The sequence below is a fragment of the Gordionus sp. m RMFG-2023 genome, chromosome 1 (genome assembly GCF_954871325.1).
Source record: "Gordionus sp. m RMFG-2023 chromosome 1, tfGorSpeb1-WG-v2, whole genome shotgun sequence".
NCBI classification, from domain to species: domain Eukaryota; kingdom Metazoa; phylum Nematomorpha; class Gordioida; order Chordodea; family Parachordodidae; genus Gordionus; species Gordionus sp. m RMFG-2023.
This window is the reverse complement of record NC_088775.1, coordinates 32,196,343-32,219,018: the sequence shown is the minus strand read 5'-3', so window position 1 is coordinate 32,219,018 and position 22,676 is coordinate 32,196,343. Positions and strand designations below refer to the sequence as shown.

The following is a 22,676-nucleotide window of genomic DNA, read 5'->3' as shown; positions in this document are numbered from 1 at the left end:
AGATTGTTATGGCCAAATTTTTAGTTAAAATTATATTCGTCTTGATATGGATTATCATAAGCCCATACCACTCAACTTGTATCTTATCATTCATTACTTTAAGAACTGATTTTTCGGATTCTAGTAGTTTGGTTCTTAATTCTCAGCCTAAAAAAACGAAAATGAGATAAAGCCGTCCTTAAAAATAGAGCCTATTCACTAGAGCCCCCATACCATACTTGAATGCTTAATTTTAGAAAATATACTTAGTTACAACTAAATAACGATCAACCAACCCTTATTTTAATAAACAAAACTAGGTTTAAAAGTATAAAGATTTTTTTACCAGAAGGTTTAGAAACTTTGATCTCTCCGATGTACAAAGCCTTTATCACACGAAATGGCTCTTCAATGGGTGTCGGGAAGCAATTCACTTGTTGATATATATGTTTTTTTCATTTTAGTTATATTGAATTTAAATGAGTTTAAAATCGCAAAATATCCTAAGGATAATTAGAACCAAAATTTTAAGCTAAATTATGGAAGAAATGTTATTTAAATCAGAGGATTTGTACTATTTATTATATATAATATTCATGAAAAGCATGTATTGGTACTCGGATCCAAGAAACCCACGTCGATGGGTGATATCTGAGAGACGCGAGGCAGGGTCAGAGAGAGATTCTGAGGTCGCCTAAAACCGCCCGGATAAATGGGGCCGTCACCGCTAAAAGAAAGTGACTTGTTCAAACCCCCAGTATAAGCCTCGCTAAAGCTGCTAATTGTTCCGACCCTGCAAACCGTGAAAACCCCAAATATGAAGCATCATATAAATTGTAAATACATAGATTTCATTTGATACATGCATATACTATATAGCACTAGAAAACTAATTGTATAAAGTAATCATGCAAGGGCAATTTGATAAAATAAGTTCCAAAAAAATCGATTCCGATAATTTAAACAACCATTCCTATTAATATTACATTCAGTGGACAAGATGCACTCCAGTATTTTTGTATTACCATAAAAAAGAGCGCACACAAGTAAATTAATTTGGATAAAAACATTTTTTTTAAAAATAATAAACTGATATGGGGATCGGATTAGTGAGCTACTCCGTTCAATCATGAGTCTCTTGCAGGCCCGTTTGAGCGTACCGGCGATGCTGTATGCCGAAGGTTCGCACCGAAAAACGTAGCATAAGTAAGAGGGTGCAGTATGAGGTAAGATGCGATGCGGGCATCTACCGCTATAACCCCTTACAGTAGAGATTTCATTTAAAGAACGGTCCCTAGTAATTGAATCAAGTGGCGAGTCGAGGCTAGAACCTGCGTTAGAAAAAGGGGAATGCACCATGCCTTTGACTACGTAGGCGAAATCTCTGAATGATAAATTAATGTTAAAGGAAGGATATGTAAGTTGGTTATAGCAAATTTTTAGATAATGGACATAATAGATAAATGAAACATACTTTTAGGATCGAATCTATTTATTTAAACAAAAATCTGTTTCTAAATGAAATATCGGTCACAGTTCTAATTAGCTAAAACTTGTTGAATAAATATCATTATTTTTTAAGAAGATGGAGATGTTAGCGCCCACGAAATAATTAATAACCCGCTAAAGCATAAAAACCCAAGTGATCTTTTGTGTATAACGTTTCGATTCGATCATCGTTTCACCCCGTTAAAAAATTATGTATAGATTAAAAAAATTTGTTAAATACAGAAGATCGTTCAAATCTTTTAGTAAAAAAAGAGTAAAATAAAATATACCATACTTTTCTCTTTGTAAATAAGTGGCATGAAGGCAGCGTGTAAAAAAACATTAAAAATTAATAAGACTCATTTAAAAATGTCCGCAAAGGCATCAGAAAAGAATATTTTGCTTTATTATAAAAAGGAATATTTTTAATCATATTATTATGGTGAATAGATTTGAAAATGTTTAAAACGGAAAAGCTATTTTTAGATTTTTTAATTAGAATAAAAAAGTATGACTGTTCAGCCTCTGATTAAGCTACATAGCATTTAAAAATGTAACACGTCACTCGGTACTTTCAAAATTATGTTTATATTAAAGGTTTGCGTGACCCTGCCTGCTGAATTTTCTATCGGGCTCTTTGAACTGGCCCGTAATAATTTTTAATGAAGGATATATAATTTTGCCTAATTACCAGCTTTGAAAACATTTTCAAAAATTTGGCCAGACCCGTAAAAATATTTTGAACAATTTGTATGACCCGGCACGAAAATCTTCGGCCAAATCCAGGCTGTCCATACCTTTAATTTTTATATAGATTTGTTTAATCCTTAGTATTTAGATTTTTATTTAAACTTTTTATTGGAGCTATGAGGTAACAAGTTGAATCCGCCCTTTCCCCGAAAGAGAAAATTCAAATATTTTTGGCTTTGGCCCTATTATTCTTGCGTAAATATACATTTTATCGCATTATTTAGTTTATAAACATTGTTTAATTGCAATTAAAAAATCATCAATAATTTTGTGAGCTGAGTTGAAAAATAAAATCCACCAAAATATATTAATCATTGAAAATGAATCAACAAAAGACTATACTACTGTGTGCGATATGTAATAAATGTAAACATGAATATAATAATCGAAAAAGGGCTCTTGAAACAAATAGATTTAATATATATGTTCCAAGCAAAGCTAACACAAATGCCTATGAATTATGGGCGGATTGAAGTCACTAGTTTAGAATCAAATACGGGTGCGTAGTTAAATTTTTAGTTTGTGGGGACTATATATTTTTTCAAATAGATAACATTTTTTTTTCTCAATCTTTTTAAAAAATCTATGGCTAGATGAAATTAAATTTCAAAAAATTAGTCGGAATAAATAATCTAGCTAAAATAATGAAAGATATTATCGAAATTATAAACGGTTCGATTTGAGCGATTTTTAAAAACCGTTAACTCAATATTTTATCCAGAAAAATATTACACAAACCTGAAGATTTTACTCATAGATGGCAGAAAGGTTTGAAATCTATTAGTGAAATCTCGAGGCTTAGGTAATAGTTTTCTGGAGCCATTTAACACTATATAGAACAACTAATTATATCAAATATTTTACAGCAACGTTTAAAAAAAGCTTTGGAAGTCAGTGTTAAATAGGCTATAATTATAATTGATTTTAATATTTCAAATAAGAGAATTTATTTTCTATTGTTAATCATTATGATATTGATAAAGAATTTAAATTGATTAATAATTGTATTATTTAAAATTACAGTAAGAATAATTATTATTCGAATTATTTCAAAAGGGGGTGGGGTAATCTGGCTACGCCTATATATGCAGAAGCATAATACTCATTTAATTGTTTTGCATATAAAATTATTTATTTTAAAAAAATAACAATGTCCTTCTTATAACTTCCCCCATATTTTAAAATCTAAAAGTAACGAGTATGAGTAAGGTAAACCCTTCTGTAACGCGTTACAATCACTTTATTTTAAATAAAAGTAACAGCATTACTTTATTCAGAGATATTTTTCAGCATGCAGTAATAAAATTCAGAATCTCAAGAGCATTCATTTCTTAATGTTCGATTAGGCCCAAAAAAAATAAATATGTTTAAAAAAATTTATAACGATATAGAGATTTACTTTCCATTTTCTTTTCCGACGCCCCACACTTTTATGGAATGAATAGGTTGGATAGTTATCAACTTACCGGACCTTGCTTTGAGACTCAAATTGTACGAATCGATTTCGAGCAAAAGACTTTGACCCTTAAAAGGATATTGAAAAATTATACCCAAATTCTTGATTCTTTAAAATTTAACGGCTCTTGGAAACCCGGAACCGATTATTGAAAACTATTGAGAATCAGAACAGAACTATTTTTGCTTCAACAAATCTTTTTTCCATTCAAGTATTTTCATAGCAATAAGATTCAAAAAAAGGGTCAATATAGGGATTTTCATCGTCCAATTCTAAGATATTTGAATGAACATCTTCTGCTTTCTAAATTGATCAACCTTCAAATTACGAAGTCTTGCTTAAAGCGACGATACTTAATTTTCTTTAAACAAGACTTTCTATTTTAAAATAAATTTTTTTTATTCTGTACAATTACAAGATTGCATAAGCTAAGCCACAAATATAAATAGTTTTCATACTCACATAAGATATTTCTCCTTATATTATATATTGCATTTGACCATTATAATTTCCTTAGACCTCAGATTAAATACAATTTCAGCTTTCTTCATCTAAGAAAGAATTGTTTCCCCGATATGTTTCTGGGTTATATATTCTGTCGCTAACGTAATAAAATTCGATATGAAACTTGTTAGGCTGATGCAGTATTAAAATTTCTTCGCCTGATTTATCTGTTCATATGTTCAAATGTTATCCGACAAAGACATATTTTTAATTTTTCACAAATATATGTTTTCATAATAGATGTATAATAAACATCATTTAATGCATGCTTCTGTCTGGTACATAGACGTTGACAGGGAGGGGCAAATGGAAACCCCCCTTTCATGTTCTAGTAAATAACCATTTATGCTAATAAAAGAATTTCCCTAAACCCCCCCCTCCCCCAATGTATAAAACATATCACTATAAACAGTAATTTGAAAAAAAAATAAGTAAAAGTTAATAATTTTTTAAAATAATGACAATAATTCAAAACTTTTAGAAAAAAACATTTTTAGAAAAAAAGTGAAAATCCAAAATTATTTTTATAAAAATATAAAATAGCCAAACAATCAATATGTGGACTTAAAGACCTCCATTAAAACTTATGCAAGAAAAATCAATCCAACCCTGTATTCACAGTTAGCGAAAGAATGCAGGATAATAAGGCTTCTCCTCCCTAGCAAAAACCTGACTATGCCTATGGTTTGATAACTCTCTTACGAATTATTTTTTTTTACAGTTCAGACTATTTTTTATATAATTATAAATTTTATATTTTATAATATAATTTATAATTATAGAATACTAAGGTAATTTATAATTATAAGCGAAAGTATTATTTAGGTGTGCCGTTTTAATTGCCGAAAATTTTTGAATCGATTGCGTAGTATGACCAAAAAATTTGGAAGGCGGCGGTAGCATGGCCAGCGGTTTACAGTTCAGACTATTTTTTGAAATAATTGTAAATTTTATATTTTATAATATAATTTATAATTATAGAATACTAAGGTAATTTTTAATTATAAGGGAAAGTATTATTTAGGTGTGTCGTTCCAATTGGCGAAAATTTTTGAATCGATTGCGTAGTATGACCAAAAAATTCGGACGACGGTAGTGTGGCACAGCGGCTCATAAGTCTAGGTATAAGGGAAACGAAAGAATAATAATTACCTCTCCCCATTTTCCTATGGTTTCAAGCGAGTTCCTTCCATAGGATAAATCCATGATGCATTTGTTGACAGCCTTGCTTGACCTTTCGGGCGTTAAATCGGCTTCGTTTATCTCGCACCAGCCCAGTGATTTAACATGGAATACCAGAGGCTTAATAATTTATATTTTGGGGGAAGAATGTTTGGAATAAAATAACAATAAAAATTATGCAGTATCATGTTTGCGAATTGCAACAAGAGCCAAACTTTAGGTAAATGACAACACTCCATGGGTGGCAGTAGTTTTGAGGATGTAAGTTCAACTCAAACCGGTAATCGCGAAATAAATCATGACTTTTACCGATCTAAACTGATACAAATGATCCAAAAAAGGGTGTAATTAACATTCGAACAAATTCGCCGACCTTTAAAGCATTTTTAACAGTGGCAAAAATATAATAATAATAGTAAATGTATCATTCTTGTATTAGGTTTACGCTTTTTAAACTATTAAAAACCAGTAAAAAAAATAAAATATAGCTGCTAATCAACTTAAATGCAACTATCAAAGATCATTTTAATTCACTCAAATATTATATGAATTTCAAAAAAAAAAATTAAACCGTCGAAAGTGCTGGTACCGGAACTGCTTGATATTTTGCGAAATCCCTTTAGTATTATTATTTTAAAAAAAAATTGGAATAATATATATATATATGAAGCTACTTTTGATTTAGATATATATTTTGTGAAATTGGAATTTATAAAATATCTTATGTTGTTTTTAAAAAACGTGATCAGAATTAGATCGTTTTGAAAACGTTTTGTTTGAAAATGGCCTATGTAAGAATATCGTGTAAATAAAAGTTACTTGTCTGTTTATGATATTTCATTTTTTTACAACATAGCCTGATTATTATTAAATTTTATTTTTTAAGGTTAAACCATCTTTTTTTAAATAGTATTTTATATTATTCCTGGCTAATAAGCTTTATTAAACGATATGATTGATATGGTTAAAACTTAAAAGTTTGGCTTTCTTTTGTAATTTCTTTCAAAAAAATGAAATAAATTAAAACGAAGAATCAATATAAAAGATGGCTTAGCTTCGAAAGAAAGAAATAAAGAATATTTAAGGATTACGAACAATATAGAGGAAATGTGCCATGAATAGCCATGTTTTTGCTTTTTTGAAAAAAAGGTATTAAAATTTGTGTTTAACCAAACAAATTTTATATCAATATGTAGCCTATATATAAATCTTTAAAATAAAATTAGAATCAAAGCTCTATGTATAATAGTTTATGAGCTAGATGAGGTTATGTGAAAGTTGTTTTTCTGGCCAATCAAAACATAGTATGTATTGACTGGCCATATACTATGTGTTAACTGGCCATAATATATTATTTAAGAATTTTATCATAAATATAAAAATAATACAATATAAAATATTTGTAAAAGACTTATATTGCTATTTCTACATTTTTTAGTTATATAAAAAATTAATTATACACTAATTTAATTAGTATTAAAATCTGAATTTATTACCACATCTATTTAATGATAATATTATAAATTAATATCTTAATTATCATTTTACTAAACATTCTTAAGCTTGTTCATCATTTTATTTCACCAAATGTTGTTTTGCAAGAGCTTTTCATTTTAATATGAATATGTGAATGAGCGAATTGTGGCCAATTAATACATGGTAAGTCAATACCCACCTCTCTATTATTATTAAGCGCCTTATATGTCTATTAAATAAAGCTTTTAAAGTCTAATTTTTTGTGTGAATAATGCTAAATGCCTAATGATAATATTTATATAAAATATTCATAATCTAAATTAGGAATATTTTCACTAAACAAAAAAATGTGTAAGGTGATTTTTCCAGAAAGAGGTACTAAAAACAGTTTATTTGAAATATTTTTTTATTGAATTCCTATATGCAATAAATGAACTTAGGTAAGGTAAATATCATAAGTTAAAGGGGGCCAGTCTTCAACCATGGCCGTTTATGGCACATTTCCCCTATATGATCAAATTATACTTTTCTTTCTTTCTTTCCAGCTTTCCCCTTTATATTTTTTTAATCTCTTGTTCTCCCCATGACTCATCCCTCATTTTTTTAATTTCTCGATATCTAGGATTTTCTAACAAAATAAAAATAATAGCGCGACGTCGCATATTATCGATTAATTTCTTATAACTTTTTTGAGAGTGTGATATATATTTTTTAAATTGCTCATTATGATTATTTTCGTGTTTTTTTAGCGTTTTGATGGGATGGAAATTTTTTTTACAATTGTTGCATTTTTTTTATACAATAAGTAAAAATTGTATATATAACATTTACATACATTAACCGAAAGTTTTACATTTTAAATTTCGTCAGTGGTCAAGGTCATCCCTTGATTTTAGCCAACCTTCTTCATTTTCATCGCGCGTAAAATTTACTTGGTTAAAAACTTTACCTTATAGGTCATTGGTACCAAAATAAGACACTTTCCATTATAGTCGACCAGTATAGGGAAAGGAATTCCAATGAAAACTTGTGTGATCAAAGAGCAGGGAGAAACTCATTACGAACAGCAAAAAAAAATAGCATTGAAGATCAAATATGGCTATTTATTATTAATGAGAGAATATGTGAGTTAACGATGTGCAAAGCTGCCCGATACCTCCCGGGTACGAATTTACCTTTGTTGTAGAAGGTGAGCCTAATTTTTGAGGATAATGTTGATTCGGGCTATGAAAATTTTTTTTTTTAAATTTCGAGCCGGATCTTATAATATTTAGGCCCGATGCAGATCATTAATGTGAGTGGCGATAATAATATCGACCAAGGGTTAAAAAAAAGCATTCCTTTAAAAAAAAATTACGCGGAGACTAAAATAGTCATTTTGAAGAGAGACCATCCAAACGAAGTTTTCGAGATGGGGTCACATTACCCCGTCCTGTCAATTCCCTTCCTATAAAATGATATTTCAAAAGAGAAAACACAAAATAATGATTAGTGGCAAGTATGAATCGATAAAATGAGCAAATATAACGAAAATTCGTAAATAATAACGATACAAAATATATATTTATATTATAAAAAAATTATATCACTAATATTATTATTCTATCGCAAGAGGAGCTTCGACCTCAATTTTTCGTTATTTTTTATTTTATTTTAATAGTCATTTCTATATAATTGCGTTTTTTCTAAAAAAAAATATATAATACACACATTATGTTATTAGATTTTAAATAGAAAAAAAATGATCGGATCGGTGGACTTCAAAAATAAAATTGGTTGAACAAAATTTTTCTTATTCTCGGATCGAGATGAACCTGAAAAAATAGGTCTGATGCATGACTTGAGTTAAAAGTTTTTTTTTCATGGCTGACCTAGGTTATAATTGATTGTATTATATTAAATGGTTTCAAAGGGATATATTTAAAATATGGGAAGCGAATAAATGTTTGAAAAATGAATCATGTGCCTTTTTATTTGGTTAGATTGGGTTTGTATTTTATTTCCGGTCATATTTTATTTAGGCACGGCCCGGTGGATATTATATTTTTAGGTTGGGCTCTAGTTTTTTCTAAAAATGCATCGGTGTTTCAAACATTTAAGAAATTCCATGTCCCTTTTTTAAAATGCCTAAAGAAAACGCCACAGAAGTAAATTGGCTTAGCGTCAAAGGAATAATATATAATAAATATCAATTATTCGTCCAAAAAATAAAATAGAAACACCCACCAAATCAATTAACCCATAATTTGTCAATAATTCAATTTTTTTAATAACCTATAATTATTGTTATTGATGGTGTAAAAACGAATTCGACTAAAATACTTAAACATCTATGTAACACGAATATATTTAATTCAAAAAAACAAAATATATAAAATTCGAAAAACATACGTGATAAACTAATTTAAAAAAGTTTCATAAAAAAATGAATCGCCGAATAGCTAGACCTCTTCGTTAATATCTTAATATTTACGTCTAGATAAGTTCCCGATAGAAACAAAAATTCGAAGAAAATTATATCTAGTGGAAGTAGAGGAAGGTTCAAAAACGGTAATCGGTAAAAATTTCACCCATATTAAAAGGACAGCATTTTTTTCATATCTGGAAATTTTTATCAGAATGTTATAAGGAGGTTTTTTAAAAAAGGTATAAAAATAAACAGAGCTTCTTAAAAGATATAATATGTTTCTAAAAAATCTATTAATTTGTGTTTTTTAATGCTATGAAAAATATCCTGTCTGGGCCCTACTACACCAGAAAAATAGAAAGAAATAACTATAAAAATGAAATAAAGAAAATAGAGGAAAAAAGGCTATAAGTAATCAATTTTTTTAACCGAGCACGCCGAAGGCTCAGTGGTTTTATAGTCAAAACAATCGGTATATTTATTTTAAATTCTGTTCTATATATAGTGTTTTATAATTATGTAATTTAACTTCTTATATGCTATTATATTGACCTCCATACTATATTAAATGTAGGAAAGTTATAATAATATAATATTCAAATAACGTAACCTTTAAAATATATAAAATATTAAAATATAACATATGTTCTTTCCCACCAAATTTAGATCGTCTATCAATCTTTTTATTTACCAAGTTCAAGTTCATCTATTAATCTTTTTGTTTGCTTTCGTTCCCCCGTTGAATATCGAGGTTGAATTCCTTCTTGTTCCATTGTTTCTACTGTAACTTTATATTGTCATTTGTTTTTATTGATTCGGTTTCAACTGGTTTTTCCCTTGGTCGTAGTTGGTCGGTGTGTTTACGTACGATTTTACCTTTTTTTTCTACGTTATAAGAGAATGCTTATTGGCTTACTATCTTTCCTTCATGCCATCCCTTTTCAATTGGGTTTTTTATCAACTAAATCCTTTTCTCCAAAATATCTATGTACACCTTTATCTAACTGGTCAGGTTTTTCACTACAGAAGTTTCTAATTTTTCAGTAAAGGTTTGACCCAGTCAAATTATGTATTTGATCTTCTCCCCTCTTCTCCCCATAAATAGCTTTGCTGGTATTCGCCCGGTTGAGGAGTGTTCGGAATTTCTATACGTAAATAATACTTTATTTAGGCATTTTCCATCATATTCTCTATTTGCAAAATACCGATTTTTGATAGTTTGTATGCATCTTTCTACTAACCTATTACTTCTCGGATGGTACGGTGTAGTTTTTATATGTTGTATATTCTTGTTTTTACACTATTAATAAATTGTGGCATTGTCCGTGACAATTTGACGTGGAATACCATATAGTGTGCCTCATTTTTCTAATCTATTTATTAAATTCTTACTTTTGGTAACTTTAATTCTATCTATCTCGATCCATTTTGAATACGCATCGATTCCTACCAGCCAATAAAATCCTTCTAGTGGTCCGGCAAAATCTAAATGTACCCTTTCCCAGGGTTGTGCTGGCGGATTCCCCGGGTATACGGCAACTCCTGGTATATCTCTGCGATGTTTTTGATACCCAATACAGCGGTTAACTAATTTTTTGACATCTTTATCTAATTGTTCCCACCATATATAATGTCTCGTAATGGTTCATTGATGATATACCCGGATGTCCCGTAAGCAATATGTGTAAAACTCTTTTTTGTAGTGAGTACGGAATGATTAATCTACCATTCCAAAATAAAATACCGTCATCATTTTCTATGAGCAGCAATTTTTTTAGTTTGTAATTCAGGTGCTTGATTTTGAATAATTGTACCTTTTATTAATATTTTTACTTTTCTTAAAATTGGATCTTTTATGGTTTCATTTCTAAGTTCTTTTCTTGATAGAGTTAATATATATCCTAAATATGATACTTTTTCTTTCATAAAATTTATTTTACATGTTTTGACTTTTAGTCCCGCATTTTGTAATTTTTTGAGGACTTGTTTTATAATCTCTATATGTTCTATATCATTTTTTCCTGTGATTATAACATCATCTAAATAAACTACTGTATCTTTACAGTCAGCCAGTAAATCGTCCATATATCGTTGAAATATTATTGGTGCTGTAGTTATACCAAAAGGTAATCGTAAATAGCGGTAGTATCCATTTGGTGTTACCATTGTTAATAATTCTTGCGATTCTTAGTCAATACTCATTTGTGGATATGCATCTTTGAGATCTAATGTTGTATATTTATTTCCATTAGCGATCTTTGCGAATTTTTCAAACGTTGGTAGAATGTGATAGTCTTTTAGTATAAATTTATTTAATGTTACTTTGAAATCTCCATATAATAGTAGTTCACCTGAAGTTTTACGTACCACTACCATTGGAGTACTCCAGGTCACTCTTGTTGTTGAGATCTATTTTCTTTATTATATTAATTTCTTCCAAACGTTTCAGTTCATTTTCAATTTCTACTTTTAAAGGCAACGGTGCTCTTCTAGCTGGCAGTGCAATTGATTTGTATTTTCTTCCAATTGTAGTTTTACTGTTCGACATTTTTTATTAATCCTAATTTATTATCAAACACCGTAGCGAATTCTTTATATAGTTTGTCAATATTCACGTTACCATTATCATTAATATTATATTTATTGTTGATCATATTGATTTTTACATTTGTTGGTAATGATAGATCAAATTATATATTCCAAGGAAATCCAAATAGTGCTGCATCATTTGTTTTTGTAACTAATAACGGAAACCATTTTATTTTATCATCTAATTGCACTTTTACATAATCTTCGCCCATAATTTTTATTGTATTATTTCCATATGTAGTTGGATCTCTAGCCATTCTAAGTTTTGGCTTCCAAATTTTATTCCATTCCATATTGTTGCATTAATGATGGTTACTGCTGAACTTGTATCATATTCCATTTTAATTTCGTGGTTGTTTATTAATACCGTAATTGTTAGGTGCTGTCCATATTTGTAGACTTTTCTTATTGAGAACTCTGAATCGTCGTCGTTGTTATTGTAATTTGTGCCGTAAATTTTTCCTCTAGTTTTACAACACACGGCAAAGTGGTTTGATTTCTTACATTTGTTGCACGTTTATCCGTATACTGGACAATTTCTAATAGCATGAAAACGATTACAAAAAGAGCACGGTTTTCTGGTATTATTATTATTTGTGTGGTAGTTATTATAACCTTGCATTGGTTCTCTTTTTACGTATGTTTTATTATCATTTTGATATTGCCGATTATCATGATCATTATACTGTGGATTATCATTTTGATTTAATTATTCTTATCATTATATTTATTCGTCTCTTTGATTTTATAAACCATTTTCGTAGTATTATTTATTTCCTAAAGCCATTTCAATAACTTTGTTTAAGCTTAACGGTTGATCTTCGTCTTTTATGTCTGGGTATCGTAAACGTAGTTAGTTCTTTATCTAGTTGTGACATCTTAAGTTCAGCGATTAATTGATCGCGAATTCTTAGTTCTACATTATTTTCAGAATCGCATCTTCGGGCTAGCTCCTTTAAAGTTTTTAAATAATTCAATACGGATTCTGTTGGTCCGCGATTTAATCTAATGAAATCAATTCTCGATACCAAAGCAGTTCTTTCATCTTTATAAAGTTGTTTCGCAATTTTGTATAGATCTGCCCATACTACATCATCAATTTTTCTTGGAGGGAGTAATTTTTTTATATCAGTAATAATATTTATTCCTCCATAAGCTATAAATAATTTTTTCAAAGTGGCGTCAGTTTGAGGAATATTTTTAACATTCAGTATGTATTTTATGTAGTCTATATAGTCGTCAATAGAACATTCATCTTTTTGAATTCCTGTAATATAATTTTATCCATAATTTCTAAACAGATCTATTATTATTTTATTTTTTATAAACAGAAAAAAAAATTATAATTCTATATAATTAACTTGACCGAAGACCGCATTTTTTTTTATTTCGTCGCCATTTTTTATAGTCAAAACAATCGGTTTATTTATTTTAAATTAAGTTCTATATATATATATATAGTGTTTTATAATTATGTAATTTAACTTCTAATATTATGCAATTATATTGGCCTCCATAATATAATATTAAATGTAGGAAAGTTATAATATAATATTCAGATAACGTAACCTTTAAAATGCATAAGATATTAAAATATAACAAGTGGCAATTTTTTGTTAGAACCCAACTAAAAAAATTTATTTTCATTTAATTTATATTATCCCAATAACATTAATAATTTTATTATTCTTATCATTTTATTCTATTATAGATCATAGATCTGCACGCCCGGCCAGATTTTTAAGAGCAGGCCATGCTGAGCCTTTTTAAAAATCCAGGATGGTCTGAGCTTAATAATTTCAAAAATCCAAAATTAGGCTGATATTTAAAAAATAATTATAAATCTATCAGTAACCTCGTTTAATTTTCATTTATTGCTCATTGCCGTTATAACAATTTGCAAATTAAGGCCCGAATTATTCAAAATAATAAAATTGTAAAAAATATGGGTCAAGCTGTGTCAAAAAATGATCAAAATAAAAATCCAGGCCGGAACAAAAATATTCCGCCAGGCTGAGCTCAAATATTTTTAAAATCTGGCAAAGCCCTAGCATTTCGACCATCACAAGTCTGTCTTTCAAATTATATGAAAATAAATATAAAATATTTTCTACTCCCTAATTTTGTTAATTTTTCTTTTTTAAACTTATTTTATAATTTTGATATTCAATCAGGCAAAAAAAAGGAATAAGAGGAAATATAACATCAACATTTTTGGAGCAATGATCAGAGCCTATATTAAATTGATGAGTTATTCCAGGCCCTGCGGGCTCTAATAATATGTAAAAAAAATTATAGTTTTTTTTTTTAAATTACATATTGGTATGGGTATGGGATGAAGCGAAAAAAAATAATCAAGTTTTAGGTTAGATTAAGAAAAAATCGAGGAAAAAATATCGATTTTAGGTTGTGATTTTATACATTACGCAAAATTTTTTATGACTTTCTCGAGGAAAGTACAATTTTGGTAAAAAAAATATAATTTTTTTTTATATAAACTGGATCTGCTTGTGGACGACATAAAGTGATTTTTGGTTTTATCAATTTTAATATTTTTTCTGATTTTCAATCATTACTTCTTTCCTTCCTCTAATTCGCATTCTTTCTCCCTTTCCATTCTTTTAATTTCCATTAAATTCTAAATTTTTTTGTCTATTTATATATATATTACAAAGTAGAGCAAACAGGCTATTTCCTTGTAACTACTAGTCTGGCAATTAATTAAAAAATCTTTCACAAATTATGTGTGGGAGGGGGGGGGGAGAATCTACTGTTATTTTAATACTATAAAAAATGTTTTTATTCTTAAATAAAAGTTATGGTATTATGTTATTTTTATTATGATCTTGAATAGAAAAATCAATATTTTGTTAATCTATCCAAATAATCATGGCAAGGATTTCAGAACTAGAGCCCTGTAGATCAAATTATTTTTACCCCCTAAATATTTTAAATTTTAATGAGCCCGAATTTCTATTTTTATTATATGCCAGAGCCGGTAAAATTTTTAATTAAGTAATATAAATTAAAAACATTTGCATGAAGATAAAATCACTAATTGATTTGGCCGTATCAGAGATAAATTTTAATTATTATTTTCTTTTGATAAAACAAGAGTAAACATAATTTTCTCATTTTATATTTTTCAGGCCCGATCCTGGGTTGGTTTTTTAAAGAATAAAATTAGGCTCAAGCCTGGCTTCGGGCTGAATTGCCGGTCTCTAGCCAGAACACACTCATTATTATTCTTCAATCCTTTCTTTCTTTTTCTCCTTTTAAATCTTTACATTTTACCCAGAGGAAAATTTAATATTTCTGATAAAATAAAAATTTGTATTTTTAACCTGTGAGGAAAATAATCGGTCAAATTTAGAGAGTGGCGAGCCAACTTATTTTTGAAGGCGTTGAAATTTATCTCTACAGATCCCTATCAATTATAAATGTAAGTAAATTATACCAGGTGATAATATTATATTTTAATAAAAGTTCTAATATCGGTCGGGTCTGTGAATGAATCATATAGACCCAATTATATATAACAAATGTTCAAAATTTCGAATTATGAAAGCTGAATATTTTATTCACTTAAATAATATGTGCACCATTCACAAATATAAAAGCCCAAATTCTCTGAAAACATTACTTATTCAATAATAAAAATTAACCTCGGTAGGATCTGTTAAATCTTGCCTGAAAGGGTTTAAATCACTCGTAACTGGGGATAATGAGCTAGTATGGCAAGATGTGCTGGGCATTTCCCTTTGTATGGTGCCACTTTTTATGTGCCAATAATAAAGTCCATCAATGTCTGGTCAATTTTTTTAAAAAATAAAACAAATATTTGATTTACGAATGAACAAACTTATACTTTTATCTTGTTTATATAGATTTATATGATTAATGACTAAATGAGGTTTATGTGGAAATTAAATGATGCTTGCAAATATAATTTGCAGTAATTAAAATTGTACAGTTTGATTTTAGTTCTATTTAAAATCATTTATTTAAGGCCGTCCAAACACAATGTTTTTTCAAAGCATGGAAAAAAGATACTGCTTATTAGATATATCCTTCCAAAAGCAACGTTTTTTAATGTATGCGATATTTCCTTTTTTCTTTTTTTTAACGATTAAATTGCGTCTTAATGATTGAAGTGAACAAATTGTTTTATGCAATCATTTCAAACCAGGTGATACTTACTTCAATATCAATAAAGTATTCGATAAATTTTAAATTTTATATGCTAAAAGGTAAAATAGTTTGATATTGCATAGTATCTTATTGAGTTTACTAAACAACTTTTTATCTATGTTTTTTAATCAAACAATTTTTTTAATTAATTAGGCATCATTATTTGATATAAATATATTAATTTACAATTAAATTAAAATAAGGTATTCAATGAATATTAAGGAAATTAAGATAATAGAATTATGATCATTAGAAATGAATATTTAGCAAATCAGATATTACATTTATCCCAGAATATCTTTGAACAACTACAAACCTAAGTATAATGACGATGTTGTTATTGTAATATTCTTTACAATTTCCACAAATTTCTATAGAAATTTTATTAATTTACATACATATATATTTTTTAAAATAATATAAACAATTACATATTTAAAAATAAAGACTTTGCAACTTATTTATTACATAGTTATGTGGAATGTTATTTAATATAATTTTTTTTTATAAGTTATAACAGCATCAATACTATCTTTATCCCTAATTTTTTCTAAATGCATCTTTTAATTCAATATTGTAAAACATTATATTTAAGATATTCATTGCCTAAATTTTTTATGTCATTACATTTATTAATGTAAATTTTATAATAAAAATATATAAATTTTGGTGAATAATATTTAATAAAAGTGACATATTTATCTAAATACTCAGTTTGTTTATTCTACTTGTATAGGCTATTTGAAAATAATTTGGTTCTTTAAATACTGTATATGCTTTTTATATTTTAAAAAGTAAATAATATTAGCTTTAGAGTAACATTGGTTTCTGGGGGTATAGTACTTTTTTGCACAAATTATTTATTAGAATATTTTGCAATATAAAAAATGTTAATAAAAATCGCTTGTTGTTTGGAAATAAAAAATTTTGCGAAAAACCTGCCATGGAAAACGCTTTGAAAGAACGTTTTGTTTGAAAATGACCTAAAGGTTGAATAAAATATTAATAAGATAGGTTGTCGTTTTTTTAGTTTTTTTATTTTTATGAGATATGCTAATTATTATAAAAAAAATGATTTAATTTTATTATTTTAGAAAATCAAAATAAGATATTTTATTAACTAATTTACTTTAGATCAATGAAATAGAGCGGGTGCGTAGCCAGAAATTTTCTACAGAGGAGTGGGAGGGAATTTTTTTATATATTGAAATTTAAAAAAATTAAAAATTTATTATAACTAATCATATTTTAAAAAATGACAATTTCGAAGATAAATAATAATATGACAAAATATCTAAGAGCGAATATAATATAGTTAAAAAATATTATATTGAAATAAACTGGTAGGTAAAGTTCTGCAATGTGATTTTTTCGCGGTCCGAGTCCGAATTTTAAAAAATTTAATGTTCAAGCCCAACCCTAGCCCGAATTTTTTGTTCCAGCCCGACAGGAGCCCGATTTTAAAAAAATTGGAATTTGAGCTATATTATAATATTTAAGGATTAAAAATTAAGTGTATTTATTCACATATTGCCACCAATAAGAGTATAACATATAAACTGGTTGTAGAGTTCTGCAAAGTAATTTTTCGTAGCCCGAGTCCGAATTTTAAACAAGCACAACCCGAGTCCAAATTATTTGTTCCAGCCCGACAGGAGCCCGATTTTAAAAAAATTGGAATTTGTGCTATACTATAATGTCTAAGGAAAAATTAAAAACTAAGTGTATTTATTCAAATATTGCTGCCAATAAGAGTATATTAACCCCAATTACATAAATGAATAGGTGAAAGGTTTAAGATGAAGTGATTCTGATTGACATTTCGATGAAACAAAATGATTATTGAGAATATTTATAATATTTATGCAGTCCGAAAAAAAGTGATGTCACGGCTCTACTGGTATGTAAATCACATTAAAATATGAATAATAACTTAAAAAGTTAATCAAAATATCGTTCATAAATAAAAATTTAATCTACTTTTCGATTAAGCCAATTTTACAATAATTTTTTTGAATGAGGATTAAATCTCGATGTATATTATTCAATCAATTATAAAATATTGTACTTTTAAGATAGGTTTTTATTCTCTGTAATGAAACAAGCCTCTCATTTGTGCTTGTAATAGTTGGTAATGTTGCCAAAATATACAATAATTTTAATATATTTGGAAAAAACTCCAAAATAAATTTTAAAGCATGCAATGCTTCCATTGCGTTTCTTGGAGGATTGTCCACTAAAATTAATTTTTCATACTAATATTAAATTCTGAAATTAATAGGCCTTTAGACATATTTATATCCTATGAATAAAATTTAGCGAAATATTTAATTTTTACTACCATGATTTAATATATCCTCAGAAGGATTTGAAAATTGGTTAGACCCAATAAATGAATCAAATATAGTTCATAATTTGAGTCAAAAATGTATCCAAAAGTGGGATAACGTTATTTTAGTAATCCTCAATTGAGTCCACATTAATATTGGAGTCATTTGTTTAAAGTTAGTCGAGGCTTACGAATCTCAAAATCATATAGCTTTTGCCTCAAAACTCATATAAGTCTCATAAAATGGTTGATATTATATCTTAGATTTCTAAGTTGTAATATAATAATATTCGCGATTCTCATAGTGTCAGCCAAATTCATATAATTTTTGTGAAAAATATTGCATAAAATTGTGGTGTAATTAAATAATTTATTACATTCCAATGTAAGAAAAAATTGGTTGTTGTATTGAATCTAATAATGTATATGCTTCAGATGAAATATCTGGTTCAGGTCATTCTAATATATCTCAGCATTTAAAATAGTCTAGATGCAAAAATGCTGTAACAGCTTGATGTTGAAGGCACCATCTTGTCAGACATGTTTTTGCAGTTTCTATCTTTTTGTAGCACAAGAAGTCTCAGAAAAAATTATATTGAGGAAATTTTGTCTCTTTGGATATCTGAACATTTCTACACTCTAGAAATGTTGCCTAATTATAGTTATTAGTAGATACAAACTAAATAAAATTTGTTTATTTTATAAAATTATTTTATATCCTTGATGAATGTTTATTAAGATTTAGAAAATGTATGAAAATATGTTTTTGTGGGATAAATTATTATACATAAGGAATAAATAGTTAAATTTTTTGCTAAAATTTACAATAGAATACTTTGCAATTCACAATTCATGAAAACCTTATATTGTTGCTAAAGATAGTAGGGGGGTACCTCTCCTTCATTGGCTATGAGCTTGAAATAGTGAATGCCACTTCTTGCAAATTTAGGAATTAGGTAGACATTTTATATATACACAAAATACCACAATGTAAATTGAGTAATGTATTGTGTGTAGTTGGGTAATAGCTAAATGTATGCCAATTCAGGTTAATCTACAACACATACCAGAGAAAACCGGTTGATATTAAGGTATTCAAAGCTGCTTTATTTTAAGAAAAACCATAATACCAAAGGAATAGTTTTTAGCTAAAAAATCAGTTTAGTCAATGTTTAAGCTGGCTAAAAATTGGCTTAAATGGATAAAAATATAGTAATTACCCAACTAGAGTAATGTGTAACTTACAAAATACATGTTATTGTATAGCAATGTTATCATTTCACTGAATTATGCATTGCTTGAGCATTGCTGTATTTTGGACTTACTATAAATTAGGTTTAATGTTAATGTAAGTGTGATATTAAATTAGTAACCATACATAATAATATTAATTTACAAATCTGGCAAGAAAATTCTTAGTAGATTTTATTGTGCAAGATATGGTAAAAAAATTTTTTAATATTTTGGAAAATACCTTCATGTCTTTTCCATCCTTCGGGTAATATAGTTTGAATTTCATTGCTTTTCATGTCTTGATGTATAGAATTATTCATCTCAATGAGACTAATATTGTTGGATAAAATTTCTTTAACATTGATTCTTTCAATTATATTGTCCTTGATGCATTCCTTATCCTGAATATTTGAATATGAATTATATGAAGGCACAAAATTTATGTTATTTTCTGTTTCTATGCTAATGTCAGAATTATGATTGGAATCTACTAAATTTTTGGTATTATTTTCTAAGTTTTGGTTATATATTGATTTAATAATATCTCCACTATCATTTTTAAATGTTTGAAGATAAGGAATGCAACTATTACAAGTTTCCATATTAATTCCACTATCAATACTGTCTGGAGATCCAAACGTTTTCAAATGATCCTGTAGCCTTAATAATTAATATAAATTTAATTAAAGATTAGTATATTTTTACTTATTTGTTGATAATAATGATGTGTTATTTGGTAAATTTTGCGATGGTTGAGAGTCCTGTTAAATTTATAAAATAAAATTAAATAATGTTCGTACCAATAATTGATCTGCATTATTTGATTTTGCTCCCATCTTTTTAAATTTAATATTGACATATTATTTCCATTTTAGACAAAATTAAGAATAAAAAATTGTTTAAATTACTATTAAAAAAAGATTTGCCTAACTTTAATCGTAAAGTCATTTGATCGTAAATTTGGTCCATTTTTTTCTGATTGGTCTATTTAATCGCGGTAAATTAAAATCATTTAAAAACATTATGCTTAATACTGTAGCTGATAATTTAAGACTATTTGTTAAAAGAAGAAATGAATCATTACAAAGTATGATATATTTAATTTGATTTTTAAAAAAATATTTTTTTAGACAACACAATAAAATATCTGCCATAACCTATTTCAATATACCATACATAGTATAGCTGGCCCTACAGTATATTACCGCTGCAGAAGGAGAAATTGTAAAGGCAGAGGTAAGTTAGTAGGTAGTGTATTTGAAGTGACACAAAATCATCTAACAGCTGAAGGTATATTTAATACTAAACTTATCTAGATTACATACATTAATTTAGATAAAGATTCTCAGTGTAGTATAGATCAGAATATTAGCCAACCCAGTAGCTCATCTAGTAATCAATAAGTAACAAATAAAATAATTATTTTTGAATAAACAAGCTAATACAACCCAACAACAACCACAACATATACAGCCCCAAATATTACAACCAAATACTAGAGATAACTTTTACCCTCCAAATTCAAGTAACAAAAATAATTGTATAAATTAACAATCATTTTTTTAATATTAACAATTGAAACCCAAATACAACATTTTGCATTTAACCACACTAACATTCAACCTTCTTCTACAGGTATATTACTACAACCCCAAGAAATACTACCAAATACCAGAGATTCTCAAAGTAGTATAGATCAGAATATTAGCCAACCCAGTAGCTCATCTAGTAATCAATAAGTAACAAATAAAATAATTATTTTTGAATAAACAAGCTAATACAATTCAACAAATACAACCACAACATATACAGCCCCAAATATTACAACCAATTACTAGAGATAACTTTTACCCTCCAATTTCAAGTAACAAAAATAATTGTATAAATTAATAAACATTTTTTTAGATATATTAACAAATGTGGCCCAAGTTTTGCATTTAACCACACTAATAATTAAACTACTTTTATAAGTAGATTACAAATATTTTTTTTAAATTATATTTTAATATAATTATAGACCTGGAAGACATTAACAATATAATTTATATTTTGACACTGTAATTTTTAGATATACAATATATTCCAACTTCAAAAGGAAATTTGTGCTTGTACATGATGGATATTATAACAAAAGAAAAGAATATTCAAAATCTAATTACTCAATATAATTTAAAAATTATAAATAAATATTTATTTGCTGATAAAGCATCTTGTTATATAAAACTTATGTATAATTATAATATAGATGTATAATAAAATATAATAATCTGACCAAATTATCAATTAATTTTATTTATAAGTTATAATTATCTAATAAATAATAAATTGTAATCATATTTATCAGTTGCTTCTATTTTCCATTATTTAAAGGAGTTCAAAATCAGTAGCTCTTCTTTCTTCATTATCTAATAAATAATAAATTTAAATCATATTTATCAGTTGCTTCTATTTCCATCATTTAAAGGAGTTCAAAATCAGTAGCTCTTCTTTCTTCATTATCTAATAAATAATTGATATATGTTTATTAATAGGTATACATTACTACATTAATCTATTATAAAGAATTAGAATAATTGCGTGAATATAAATTCATATGAATGAAAAAATCGTCCATTTTAACCTAAAATGAAACAAATGGATGGACCATTTTACGATCAAAATAATACGATCAAAGGAGGCCCTCCCATTATATTTTAAGTAAAAATAAATACGTTTTAAAAAATAGATCAAATAAATAGTTCTAATTATCATAATGTTCTTGATTAAAATTGTTATTTTGATGATTTATCTAGCTTTTTATCTCCATAACACATATAAAGGATTTTTATATTTTTTATTTATATAACCAGGAACGCAAAGGTAATGTAGAATAACATGAATTATGTGCCGGTGAATAATAAATATGTTTTATTAACTTTATTAAATAAAAAATATATTTTATTAACTAACTTCTTTTTCTTTTCTTAAGGTATATATACATTTTCTAAAATATAAATTAGAATATATAACGAAATACAAAAAAGTAAAATAATATAAAAAAAGTAAGGTTACGCCGTTTATAAATTAAAATTAGATTATAACAAATAACAAAA

General features: G+C 27.3%; 1 protein-coding gene and 1 long non-coding RNA gene across 5 annotated transcripts in view; one reads left to right on the top strand and one right to left on the bottom strand.

Moving 5' to 3' along the window:
- Positions 1-20,489, bottom strand: part of LOC135931054 (protein Fe65 homolog) — a 33,816-nt gene extending 13,327 nt beyond the window's left edge. For 3 of the 4 annotated variants that reach the window (XR_010572920.1, XM_065467916.1, XM_065467917.1), the window contains exons 1-11: positions 20,385-20,489; positions 20,290-20,345; positions 19,826-20,244; positions 15,497-15,639; positions 15,176-15,258; positions 5,931-5,976; positions 5,330-5,479; positions 3,617-3,741; positions 1,070-1,363; positions 597-772; positions 326-412 (exon numbers count right to left, since the gene is read on the bottom strand). Coding sequence is in view for 3 of the 4 variants with exons in the window: in XM_065467916.1 (XP_065323988.1) it covers positions 326-412; positions 597-772; positions 1,070-1,363; positions 3,617-3,741; positions 5,330-5,479; positions 5,931-5,976; positions 15,176-15,258; positions 15,497-15,639; positions 19,826-20,244; positions 20,290-20,345; positions 20,385-20,420 (1,615 nt within the window). In the remaining variant the exon portion in view is untranslated. The remainder of the gene's footprint in view (positions 1-325; positions 413-596; positions 773-1,069; positions 1,364-3,616; positions 3,742-5,329; positions 5,480-5,930; positions 5,977-15,175; positions 15,259-15,496; positions 15,640-19,825; positions 20,245-20,289; positions 20,346-20,384) is intronic. The other variant, XM_065467915.1, reaches the window with a different exon arrangement.
- Positions 20,490-20,765: 276 nt separating this feature from the next.
- Positions 20,766-21,112, top strand: LOC135922908 (uncharacterized). Its single transcript, XR_010571068.1, has 3 exons — positions 20,766-20,874; positions 20,920-20,976; positions 21,023-21,112. It is a non-coding gene; the product is annotated as an uncharacterized LOC135922908 (long non-coding RNA).
- The last annotated feature ends 1,564 nt before the right edge of the window (positions 21,113-22,676 follow it).